Raw genomic sequence first — 13,730 nt, 5'->3', positions numbered from 1 at the left:
CCCTAATTCGATTTTTGACTTTGCTCCTAGAAAACTGGTTTCATTGTTGTTATTGTTGAAGAGTCAGACCCCTCATTTGTAAAATTTTGGGTCTATACCAAAAGTTTGATGTGGTCTTTAGAGATGGCTCATAATGTACATCAAAGAACACCTGGAATGTAGTAGGAACACCAGAATTGATAGCTATGAAGAATTATGATGATAATGGTATGGGAATACTGCTATGATGGACGGTGGTAGAAGAGTGGAATAAAAATTAAGAACAATTGCCGTGCCATGTTGAAGTGCCAGCTAAAGCTGGGATTAGCACATATGCCTTGAGTTTAGCATGAAGATTATGAAGTTTTACCAAGAAGCTTTCAGAGGCCCTGTAGTGTGAGCAAAGAAGGTACCCAGAGCACTGTGAAGGAAGGACATTTCAAGGAGAGAACAAAAGTTGGAGGGAGAAGGGTGCTGGTATTCACTTTCTATCATGTTCTGATGGACAAAGCACAGGTATCCAGACTCCTAGGAAGGAGTGAACCTTGAGAGAGACCGGGAGAACAGACTAGGATGGTGGCAATCTGCATCTGCTGAGATTCAAGAGCAGGTCGTGGAAGGAAACAGAGAGGAAAGGCTGAGGAATGGGCAAAGCTGGACAGGACAAGGGGTCAAGAGCCTCGTCTCCACTCTCCATACTCATTACCTTCATTTTATATCTTCCAATGTGAAAAAGTGGGACATTTGAAACATACCAAGTGGCTGATTTTTACTTTGTTTTGCTTTTGAGGTTTGGTCTCTTTGTATATCCTCAGTTTCAGCCACCTTGGGACAGTGGCAAGGGCCCCACCCTGTTCCAAAACTTCACAGTGTGGGGAAGTGCAGGTGGTGCCCAGGTAAGCTGTGTTAGGTTTTTATTGTCATTTGTTGTTTTCTTGTGATGATTTACTATGCATCTCTATTTAAATGGGGATGGTACGGGAGCCATTGCAATACTATCATAGTTTTATGGGGCAAACAGATGTGTGGAAAAGTTGTTGAATGAACAATTCCTATTCCATAAACCAGGGTCAAGTCATTTCCTCTACGGTGACTTTTCGGCAGCACTAATAAAGAACAGTAAAATCATAGAAATTTACAAGCAGGGGAGATCATAGAGGCCATCCATTTCCCCCCTCCCATGCCTATGTAGAGATAAAAAATTAAGGCTCAAAAAGTGAAAGGATTTGTCAAAGGTCACACAGTTAGTAGCACATCCAGGTGCAGAATTTGACCCCAAATGTTGTGCTTTGGTACCTTAAAAATCCTGAATAATGCATGCTTCAGTCTTTAAAAAAATGCTGTTCATCTCTGGAACACAAAAATTCCAGTTCAAGGTGCCATTCTTAACTTTATCAGTGAGCCACATATTCTTCTATTTTCTTCAAAATGGAAAAAGTTTGCATTCAATCATTCACTTTTAATTACCACAGTGATGTCTTATAAGGAAGCTTTGGATGCTCACTCTTAAAAGCAACATGTAAAATTAGCCAGGGTCACTATATGGTGCTACACAGAGAAAATTACATACACTTGATCTCTGCCACTTAGCAATCTGTAGTCTAAGATACGTAGATGAAGAAATATGTTTACAGGGCATTTAGGAAGTAGAATAAAAACATATAATTAAGTTACATTAAGAAAGTTAGACATTTATTTCACATCTCCAACAAGAGGAAGACCACTGTGGATGGGGAGAGCCCAAAAATATATAATTAAGGTAGCTAACAGGAAGAATCCCAACTGTGTTTAGTGTTTTGTTCTTATTTAACTTTACACAGTACTTTGTTTCCAATAAACATTATGAGTATAGTGGTGACAAGCCCAGTAGAAACATTGATTGAGTACTCTCTTACAGAGAAACAATTCATCCCTTTCTCCATGAAAGAAAATCCAGATCCTTAAAAATGAAACTGTTGTACACTCAAATTTAATTAATTAAAAAGTTCAAACAATGGGAAAGCTTTTGGAACTTCACTTTTATGAGGAGAGTAAAGTAAAATCAACATGTTAGGGAAATTAAAAAGTGATTCCCACCAAAACAGTCCTGCAAAAGAATAAGAGAGATTTACACTTTGTTATTTAAAAAATTACTTTAGGGCAATAATAATCAAGAAAGGGCGGTATGGGCACAAAGAGAAATATAGATCAGTGGAATAGAGTTAAGAGTCCAGAAATAAATACACCCAATGATTTTTGACAAGGATGCCAAGTCCATTCAGTGTGGGAAATAATAGTCTTCTCAACAAATGATGCTGGAGCACCTGGGTAGCCACACTCAAAAGAATGAAGTTGGATCCTTATCTCATACTATTTACAAAAATTGACTCAATGGATCAAAACCCTGAACGTTAGAACAAAAAGTACAAAAAAAAAAAAAGTCTTGGAACAAAACAAAGGAGTAAATCTTTATGACCTTGGATTTAGTTAAAGATTCTTAGGTATGACACCAAAAGAACAAGCAACAAAATAAAAATGGATAAATTGGACTTTATCAAAATTAACTATTTTAGTGTTTCAAAGGACCTCATCAAGAAAGTGAAAGCGCAACCTATACAATGGGAGATGATATTTGCAAATGATATATCTGGTAAGGGAATTGTATCTAGAATATATAAAGAACTCCTACAACTCAACAATAAAAAGACAACCCAATTAAAAAATAATAAAAAAATCTGAAAGGACAATTCTCCAAAGAAGATACACATATGGCCAAAAGCATATAAAAAGATGTTCAAATAATTAGTTATTAGAGAAATGCAAGTCAAAACCACAATGAGATAGCACTTCCCACCCACTGGGATGGCTAGAACCAGAATGATAACAAGTGTTCATGAAGATGTGGAGACATTGGAACCTTCACACACTGTTGGCGAGAATTTAAAATGGTTTACAAGCTTCAGAAAACAGTCTGGCAGTTCCTCAAATGGTTCCACATAAAGGTAGCATAGGATCTATCAACTCTACTCCTAGATATGTACGAGATATGAAACATAGATCCACAGAGAAACTATACCCAAATGCCTATAGCAGCATTATTCATAATAGCCAAAAGGTGGAAACAATCCAAATATTCACCATTGGACAAATGAGTAAATATAGTGTGGTATATCAATGTGTGTATATATACAATGGAATATTAGCCAGAAAAAAAGAAATGAAATACTGATATATGCTACAACATGAGTGAACTCTGGTAACATTATGTTCGGTGAAAGTAGCCAAGTCCTACCTGTGTGATGTTGGGCAAATCCCATTATTTTTCTTTGTAAAGTGGAAAGAGTAATTGTACCTAAAGGTTAAATTTGTTTTGAGAGTTAAATAGGTGCCAATAAGGATGCCTGGATATGCGTGGATTCATAGTAACAGCTCTTATTCTTACCATTGTTAGTAAACAGGAGTAGGTGGTGAGGAATCAATACTAACAATGATGTCTCTGGAAATTTTAACAATGACAAATGCCTTCTGCATCCAATAAAAATACATTGTGTTTAAATTTCACAAACTTTCATTATTACACATATCTGACTATATTTTGGTCATTTGACATAGGGTCATGTATAAAGATGCTTGAACAGAAGATTCCATTGGGTAAAATTTCTGTTGTGTATAAGCATAGATTTATATCTACTTGAGATTGATATTAATATTTTCTCATTTAATCATCTTAATAACCTTGAGGAAACTGTACCGTTAATACGCCTTTTTTTTTTTTTTTGAAAATCTGAAATCTTTCCAAGTAGGGTTTAAAACACTTGCTAAAGTAATACAGCTAAGAATTGCTGGATTCCAATTCAGACAGTCTAATCTATGAACATGTGTTTTAATAAGAGAGAAGAATATCCTCTCCTCATCATGTCTCATAAATGCACAATGATTCTTTTAGAAGAGAGAAAGAGAGATGAGAGCACATTAGGAAAAGTGTATTCACACAACAAAGACAGTTTTTGCTACTGTGTGTTGGTTTTCTTTTAAAATCACCATATAATTAATTATTAAATAAATATTAATTTTTTTGCCAGGACTTGGGCTGATGCCTATAACTAGGTCACAATTCTTGCCAAGTTAACAGTTTAGCTTATGCTTATTTTGTTTAAATAAACCTTTGTGTCTTCAAAGATCTATCATTTTATAAAGCTTTTGGCACATACATAATGGGATATGCAAGCCACTAGATTCTTGAAAATTCAAGCATAAAGACAGATTGACAAGTAGAAGCATGATACTATGATAAAACAAGGCTACTTTGGTCTTAATTAATAGGAAAATTCCTCTTGAAGATATGAATGTAAATATGACCCTATTTAATAAATAAAGAAATGCTGTGTTAGGTTATGTGCTAGTCCAGACCTCAACCTTGATTTTAATGATAGTTGAACTCCAGTCCAGGAAAAGTTCAGTGTCTTGCCTGAGATCATATGGTTAGTTAATATCAGTGCTAGGTCAAAACCAAGAGCTCCGTCCTCCAAACTAGGAAGATTCTTTCAACCCTAATAAGCTAATTTTGTTCATACTCGATCCCTATTTGTGCCCACTCACCCCACTTGTCAGAAATATACATGTACATAGCATATTTTGAGTCTGTAGTCATGCTGAATTACGTATTCCATATTTATAATTTTCTTGTGTAAATAGTTAACATATACTATGCTGCAGAAAATAGTAAGTACTGGAGTTCTTGAATGCTCTGTTTTTCTCCATTAATTTTGTGTGAGTTGACAATTGCAAGTTTGTTTTAGATACATGAAGAATTCACATTGATGTTTTTAATGTAACCGTTATTATGAGGAGAAATGAAAGTACAGAGGGGATGTTACCAAAGGGGACTAGTTAGTGCTGACCTCACAGCAGCTTTGGGATGTCTATACAGATATTGATGGACAAAAGCTGTTTAAATGTGGTATAGCATGCTTATTTATACTTAATCAATAATTAAAGAAGCTATAGGAAGTCTGCAAGAAAAACCAAGCCTCAGACCTTTGCCATAACATATGTCATTATTTTATAGATTTTTAGAAGTAGCAATCTTCACCTGAAAAACTTCCAAGTTTATTCATGCAGAGATTTTGGAATTGACATCTTGGAAAGTGATGCAGATACCTCAGTTACTGACAGCTTATTACTTGGTCATTTTGCCCACAAGGTAAGTGTCTTAGGGTAGTTGTTTTAGGATGTCCATTAAAACAGAATTATACATGCTCAGTTCCCTGGTGACCCAGGATATGTCATTTTAATAGCATTCTCTAGTGAATCTTGGGTTTAATTGGTAGATGTCAGAAGAGCTCTTTATTTGTAACAGTTGTGATATCTATGATAAAATTCAAATGTGCACAAGGTTTTAATGTTAGGAGTCCATATAAATCATAAAAGTCATGAGTAGCTTGCCAAGTTCTTACTTGGTTGCAATTTAGCATTATTTTCATTGCAGTTCAATAATAAACCTAATAATTTTAGATTAATTTACTCTAACTTCACAAAAATTACAGAATAGTAAAACTCCACATTTTCTCTTTGTATTGTAGTTTGCCAAGTTTCAATATCAGCATTTTGTTCATAGGGTCCTTATTTAATCTGGAGTATCCCCTAACCCCACCAAAGGAGATAACATGAATTTATTTGCATAGTATGCTAGAGTTTCTTAGATGATTCCCTAGTACTTGCCTAAGTGTGAGTTTCGCATGATAAACATCAGACTATAGATGACTTCTCTGCCACTGCATGACCAGGGTCCCAGAATGTAGATGAGGCAAAACAAATTTCCCAGATGCAGAACTAGAAGTAGTATTTCCTCTTAAGGATAAATCCAGGGTTGCCATTGGTCTCAGTAGGCTTCATACTTGTAATGGACCCCCGTAAGTTCTTAAAAGATTTCTTGAAAGAGCTACATGTATATTCATGTCACATTGTCATAACAATAGATGGAAGAGACCTACTGTACTTCCAAGTAAAGTAAGTGAAGAAACCAAGGAAAGAGCATTTGCCTCCTTTGTTCCTGAATGCTTGGACCAATTGGAATTTAAATAAGTATTGTCATTTGTACTTCCCTTGGAGGCTATTTCGTAGATATAAATAAAAATATTAAGATGAAAAAAATAATTGTCTTATTAAACCTCATTTATCTATGTTTAATTCTCAGTCTTAATTAAATCTATTTTGAGGTACCTGGATGGCTCAGTCAGTTAAGCGTTCGACTTCGGCTCAGGTCATGATCTTGGGGTTTGTGAGTTCGAGCCCCACGTCAAGCTCTGTGCTGACAGCTCAGAGCCTGGAGCCTGCTTCAGATTTTGTGTCTCCCTCTCTCTCTGACTCTCCCCTGCTCCTTCTCTCTCCTTTTCTCCCTCTCTCCTTCTATCTGTCTCTCTTTCAGAAATAAATTTTAAAAAATTAAAACAATTAATTAAACCCTTTTTGAGGCACCGTTTTCTGGAGGGAAATACCTGCCCATTTTTCGTTTTCTCTGAAAAGATTACCACCTTGAGAGATGAATCTTCTTTTTAGACTGCAGAATTTTCAGGAGAGGATGGAACTGAGATTTAGATTCTATGGTACTGGTAGATCAAAGGCCCTTAAATTCCTCAGAAATAACCTTAGAGAAAATGCCAAAACAACGTCCATCAAGCTGAGTCACTCACTGTCCTGGTAAATTAATGTCACAACGTCTTAACTGATACTAAGTAGACATCATAATTTAGGGGAGAGTGATACAAATTAAGATACAAATTATGCCAAAAGGGTGTTTATCACAAGAGAATAAAACATAATTTCATTCCTGGGGTGTGATTCACCAGGAATGAAACACAGCCTAGGGTCTCTCAGTCTTTAAACAAAGTACAAGGCAAAAGTCCCTGAATAGAGGATTTTAAACTGTTCTAGAAAAGATCTGGATCCTGGTTAGGCAACCAAATCATAAAACTGTGGAGCTTTAGAGCTAACTATCCCTTAGGACTTGATCTAGTTAGAACTCCTGAATTTACAGGTAAAGAGATGGAAAATTTGGAAGGTCAAATGACAGCTCCAGATCTATGCCCAGCACTGTGGCGCCGGGACCACCAGCGTACCTTCCCACCCTTAGTCAAATACTCTTCCATCCACACATGGAATATAGCTTTGGCAATGAGCATTGTCTGCTCCAATGTTTCCTGAAGCGTTTTTCATGGAAGGCTGTTTCCAAGAGGGGGTCTGGGAAAAGCAAGATTCTTAGGTTAATTACATTTAACATATTCTATTTCCCATACCCCTGTCTCCTGAAATTCACGTTGCATATTAACGCTTTAAGGGCTCTGTGAAGTTCTAAGGTTAAAAAAAAAAAAAAAAAAGCAAAAAAGGAACCCATCTAGAAATCTTTATGTAATGCAGTATTGCTCAGATTTATTTGGGAATCTCTCTATTGCCGCATGAAACTGTGTCAATTGTTAAAAAGAGAGAGAGAGAAAACGGAGGACTGACCTGTCTGTGCTTGTGCAACTCTGATTTTAGCTTCTGTCTTCTGTGCCTGCCATTCCTTTAGGAATTTAGGTTTTTGGGCAAATGTGGCCTATCTATTCTTAGACCCTCCACTCACGCCTAATTGGTAGCATGCAATTACCACTGAGTCCTATCCTTAAACAAACACTCGTTTCCAGGAAAGACTTTCTATTAAAAGGAATTTTGTCTTTTAAGCACATTTGTGTGTATGTTGGTAGCCTCCCGCTCAACATTAGCTTTATATGGAGGTGGGTGGAATAGCGTTCAGGGCAGGTGGCTTTAGTACGTAAGAACAAGAGATGTCGTCTCCTATCACTGTGTGCCCCAGTCTGGCTGTGTATTTTGTTTGTGCCAATTGTCCTAACATCCTATTTCATTAGCATCCCCTTTTCTTCTCAAAAATGGCCTGATCTGAATGCAAATTATGGTCACCAGACTGTGGGAAGTGTCTGTAGCATGGTTGCTTTCTCACTGTTACTGTAATTAATTTGAACACATGACAATACTTTAACATGTATCTGTTTCAAACAGATGCTGATGGGCGGCCTCATTCTTCCTCCTGTTTCTTTGGGGTTACTTCCTATTTTCACTTGTGGATTTGTCTTCCTTAATTTAGACCTTTCATTGTTTTGTTTGTCTACGTTCTGTTGTAGGGCCCCTTCTCTTCTCAACGTACTTGCTCTCCCTGGGAGAATCTCATTTTCTCTGGTGGTTTCAATTACCATCCACTGATGTCTCCCATATATCTGCACTTATTTCTACCATCTTATTTTGTGCTCCCAGTTTGCAGTCAGTTTTCTTTCTTTTTTTCCCCTACTTTTCAAACTTGATTTTTCTTGCATTGAAGAGTATCTTTTTTTATATTTTCCTGTTTGAAAGTTACTCGTTTTGTTTTTTTTTTTAGTTATCGACCTTAAATTTTCAACATGCCCTGCTTGTCTTAATGAAGTAAAAATTACAACAGCATCGTTAAACTTTGCCGGAGCAATGCAAGGACCTTAAACACTTTTAACTTCTTCCTTCCTTCCCTTCTTGGACGCTACTTGTTTCTAGTATCTGTTCCACTTCTTAAAATAAATGTTTCATGGGAACATAACATTTATAGAGAAAAGTGCACCAATCACAACAAAAGAGCTCAGTATACTTCTATAAAGCAAAAGCCATGTACATACCACCCACATCACGAAATAGAACATTATTTGTTCCTTTGAAGCCCCTTCACAGCTCCTCCCACCCAACCCCATTCCTTAGCTCCCTCCCCTCCCCCACCAAAGGGGAACCATTACACAGACTTCTATAGGCATAGGTTAATTTGAAATCTGTTTTTGATCTTTCTCTAAATGGAATCATAGAGTAGTAACTCTTTTGTGGCTGGCTTCTTTGGCACAACATTATGTTTGTGACATTCATTCATGTTTTTATATGTTTCAATAATTTGTACTTCAAATTGTTATGTAGTATTTCACTTTGTGATTATACCACAGTTTATTTATAGAGCAAGAGTAGGATAGAGGGGTAAAGGGTGGGGGGAGAAGAGAGAGAGAGAGAGAATCTTAAGCAACCAGCACATTCAGCGCAGAGCACACACCAGGCTTGAACCCATGACCCTGGGAACATGAGGTGAGCCAACATTAAGAGATATTCAATTGATGGAGCCACCCAGGCACCCCTATACAATGGTTTTTTAAAGACATGTTGCTGTTGGTGGACATTTCATTATTTCTAGTTTTGAGCTATTACCAGTAATGATTTCATGAACATTCTTCCACAAGTCTCTTGGTGTTCATGTGCATGTACTTCTGTTGAATATATGCCAAATTGTAAAATTGCTGAGTCAGGGGAGATCCCTTCAGTTTTAGCGAATAATGCCACACAACAATACTAAGTGTTTACACTTGAACCAGCCATCTGGGAGAGGGGCTTCACAGATGCACCCTGAAATTTCTCCTGATGAACATCTTGGAGTTTTCTTGCATGTCTCCTTAATACTGGAGTTCTTGCTCCTGATTCTCACATTTTCCTCCTTTGTGATTTAATTGCTCATTTTATTAGAACGTAGCCTATAGTAAATTTTTTTTTTAACTAAGTGGGAGCTATGGAAGGCAAATATTTTGAGTTACAAATGAAGACCCCCTTATTCATAGGTTTAGTTATGGAATAACAAGTTGGAGTTCGTTTACCTTGACAATTTGAAGGCAGTGCTCCATTGATTTCCAGCTTTTAGTCCTGAGGTTGATTAGTTTAAGACACTCTGATTCTTGGGGCACCTGGGTGGCTCAGTCAGGTCATGATCTTGTAGTTTCTCAGTTTGAGCCTGGCATCGGGCTCTGTGCTGACAGGTCAGAGGCTGCCTCAGATTCTGTTTCTCCCTCTCTCTCTGCCCCTCCCACCTCTCAAAAATAAATAAACATAAAAAAAGATACTCTGATTCTTGGTCTGTTATATGTAACCTTTTAGTATTTCTGCTTTGAAAGTTTTTAGAATCTTGTCCCTGGTATTATGCAGTTTCACAACCTTGTGTGGCTATATGTTTTAGCCACTGTGTTAAGGAATGGATGGGACTTTTCCATTTAGAAAACATNTCTTGGTCTGTTATATGTAACCTTTTAGTATTTCTGCTTTGAAAGTTTTTAGAATCTTGTCCCTGGTATTATGCAGTTTCACAATGATGTACCTTGTGTGGCTATATGTTTTAGCCACTGTGTTAGGGAATGGATGGGACTTTTCCATTTAGAAAACAAATCTTTCCCTTCTGAGAAGTTTTCTTTTGTCACTTTCTTTGATAATTCTCTCCTCGTATTTTTCTTTTTTTATTTAAATTATTTTTATTTGGATATTGGATCTCAATTGTTTTTCTACTTTTCTTAATTTTCTCTCTGATTCTTTTTATTCTGCTTTCAAGGATATTTCCTCAATTTTTTCTATTGAATTGATTATTTCTGCTCTCCTGTTTTTGTTTTTTTTCCCCCTGAAAAACCAGTTTTTGGGCTTCTTATTTCATGGCTATAATATACTTATTTCTCTGTGGTTTCTTAATGATAGTGTTTACATGTTCTTCTGATTTCTATACTGGCTTTGTCTCCACTGGGCTACTTTTTTTCTTTCTTTCTATCACTGTCTTTCATGGTGGATGAAATGCATACAACTGTTTTCAAGTGTAGCAGTGAAACACTAACAACTTGATTAGACAGTTTGTTGAAAAGATTTTGTGGAGAATCCTAGAGGCAGTTTTTGGTTCTTTGCAGATTTTTCTAATTTTTATTTTTATGTTAATATACACTAAAACTGATTTTTTTTATGATGTACAATTCTGTGATTTTAAACATCCATATTACATTTACCACCACCACCATAATCAAGATATAGAATAGGTGGTTCAACCCAAAAAACTATCACGGACTCTATCTTTGTAGCCACATCTTCCCCTCAAGTCTAACCCCCGGGGGTCTGTAGTATTGTCTGACGCTATAGTTTTGTCTTTTGAAATGGAATCAAATAGTGTGCAACCTTTGAGACTGGCGTCTTTCACTCCAAAATGCCTTTGGGATTTACATAACTTATTGCAAGAAGCAGAATTTTATTCCTTATTATTGCTGGGTAGTATTCCACTATATAGATGTACCACAGTGTGTTATCCACTCTTTATGTAAGGACGTTTGAGTTGTTTCCAGATTTGGTGATCACAAATGGAACCATTATAATCACTTGTGTAAGGTTTTTGTACGAATGTAAATTTTCATTTCTTAAAGGTAAATAAATACCTAAGAGTTGAATCATTAGGTCATATGATAAGAATATGTTCAACTTGATAAGAAACTGCCAACCTATATTCCTTAGTTGTTATGGCCAGTGTGGAAATTATCAGCACTTGGTATCATCACTGTATTTTCTTTAATCATTCTAATGTGATACTTTGTCATATTTGTGATTTGCAAATATTTTTCCCCACTCGATAGCTTGTCTTTTTATTCTCTTGTTTTCATTCATGGATTACAAATTGTATTTTCATGTGGCTCATTCTTTTCCTTTTTTTTTTTTTTCTTTCCATTTTTCTTTTTAAATCACAGGAAAGCCCATGTATGTCAGCTGGGATCAAAACTCCCAAGAGACAGGAGCTGGTAATATCTAATACAACCTTTGTTAATTTTGATCTCACTGACTGTGTGTCCATCAGGACCTGTTCTGGCTGTTCCCGAGGACAAGGTAAGTTGTTTGAAGAGACAAGACAGACAGTAAAGAAGGCCGGTGTGTAAGCAAATATGATAAGTAGCGGCAACACCTTTGTGACTCATCATTTCTTTCAGTCATAAGATCGTATCAGTAGAAACTGCTGCTCTGATCTCCTAAAAGAAATCTCAGAGGTGGCCAGGTACTCCCAATGTGACTCTTGTAGCTCTCCATTCTTTTCCTGTGCTGGCGTCTGTCATACTTCATCATTACGGTGTTCTGTCCCTGTTGGACTCAGAGCTTCATAAAGGCAGGGACCATGTTTCTCATGCTCAGAGGTTTATCATTAGTACCCAGCAGCTAGATGCCTACTAGGCAGTTCATTGATTAAATATATGGAGCTGGGTGGATTGATATATGGACACAAACTAAAACATATGGAATCTCTCCGCAAAGAGCCAGAATTCAGTACTTTATGTTTTCAACAGCCCAAGGCTTGTTGTATACACAAAGAGAACCATAGGAATTCTTGTTTACTTGTTAACCACATCTCTGAGGTGGTGAGAAATACCTTGGAGGACTCATGGGCCAAGGTGAAAAGAAGTAGAGAGCAATCTAGTTGATTTGATCATTGTAAACAGCCAAACCAAGTAATTCAAGTAAATATGCTCTTGTGGTTTGAATCACCAATTTAGATAATTGTTTGTTTTTTTAATTAAATGAATAATCAGCAAGTCTCCACTTTACTTTTTTTTCCTGTATAGACAGAGTCAAAGACTGTTTTTATTTGGGTGGCTTCTGAGTTTAAAATTGTAGAAATAATGATAGGAATAAAAAAATGCCTTATGGCATTCACTTTAAATTATAATCCTTCAGGTTTTTAATAGCTTTACTGTTTCATATCATTCACAAGACACTAAAAGAAAACACACTACTCCTTATGACCTCAAAACTCCTCTCACTGGATCATCTGGGCTAAGCCATCTCTTTCAGTTGCTTAAGAAGTGTCCATTCCAGTTCCGTCTAAGGAACTGGGGTATATGAAGATGAAAAATACATAATTCTTCTCTTCTAGGAGCTCTTGATCTAGGTACAAAAATAAATGTTAAGCCAGCCACTACAGTGACTGTAAGTGTGATGAGTACCAACCTAGAGGACCAAACAAGGTCAGTGAAGAGAGCAAGAAAGGGATCAGGCAAGATCTTTCCTAAAGGTGGCTCTTGAGCAGAGTTTTGAAAGATGAATAGAAATTGACAAGGGGGGAATAGGCAGAGAAAACTTTCTAGGAGTTAGGAACAGTATATGTAAAAATTGAAATTCCAATAGGACTGAATTGTAGAGCTGTGGGTGGTTGTGGTATTAGATGAAATACAGAAATGGCAAGAGGTAGAATCATGGAGTCTTTTAAAAAATGTTTATTTTTTAGAGAAAGCAAGTGGGCGAGGGGCAGAGAGAGAGGGAGACAGAGAATCCCAAGGAGGCTTCGAATTGTCAGCACAGAGCCTGATGTGGAGCTCGAACTCACGAACCATGAGATCGTGACCTGAGCTGAAAACAAGAGTCAGACGTTTAACTGACTACAGTCACCAAGACACCCCAGAATCGTTGAGTCTTGAATACATGACTTAATTCACTGCATGGACTCTACTGGGATGCAGACTGAAAACACTGAGGCCACTAATTATTTGTATCTTTTTCTTTTTTCTTTTCATTTTTGTGTTATTTTATGAGGTACGTAACACAAAAATATAGTAGCACATGTATTGAGATGTGTGTACTGAGTTTTTACATTTTAATGCCAGGGTATGGGAATTAGAAGGACGAGGCAGCTGGATTAGCAGCCGTACTGATGAATCACATGGAGGCAGGGTGAGGGAAACGCTGCAAAAGGTGTCACCATACCGCTAATACTTAAAAAGGTGCTACCGTTACTATTTGCCCACATGGTTGATTGAGTGTTGAGGGTAAATGTTTAAAATAGGAGCCTCATGAGGCACCTGGGTGGCTCAGTCGGTTAAGCATCTGACTTCGGCTCAGGTCATGATCTCATGGTTCGTGGGTTCAAGCCCCGCATCAGGCTC

At 37.0% G+C, this 13,730-nt stretch overlaps 1 protein-coding gene across 1 annotated transcript in view; it reads left to right on the top strand.

The window, feature by feature from the left end:
* PKHD1 (PKHD1 ciliary IPT domain containing fibrocystin/polyductin) overlaps positions 1-13,730 on the top strand; it is a 487,578-nt gene that overhangs the window by 229,512 nt on the left and 244,336 nt on the right. The window contains exons 44-46 of the mRNA XM_077752866.1: positions 770-875; positions 5,027-5,161; positions 11,550-11,685. Coding sequence (XP_077608992.1) covers positions 770-875; positions 5,027-5,161; positions 11,550-11,685 — 377 coding nt within the window. The remainder of the gene's footprint in view (positions 1-769; positions 876-5,026; positions 5,162-11,549; positions 11,686-13,730) is intronic.

This window comes from Crocuta crocuta, unplaced genomic scaffold (assembly GCF_008692635.1).
Source record: "Crocuta crocuta isolate KB4526 unplaced genomic scaffold, BGI_CrCroc_1.0 scaffold291, whole genome shotgun sequence".
NCBI lineage: Eukaryota > Metazoa > Chordata > Mammalia > Carnivora > Hyaenidae > Crocuta > Crocuta crocuta.
This window is presented reverse-complemented; position numbering and strand designations above follow the sequence as displayed.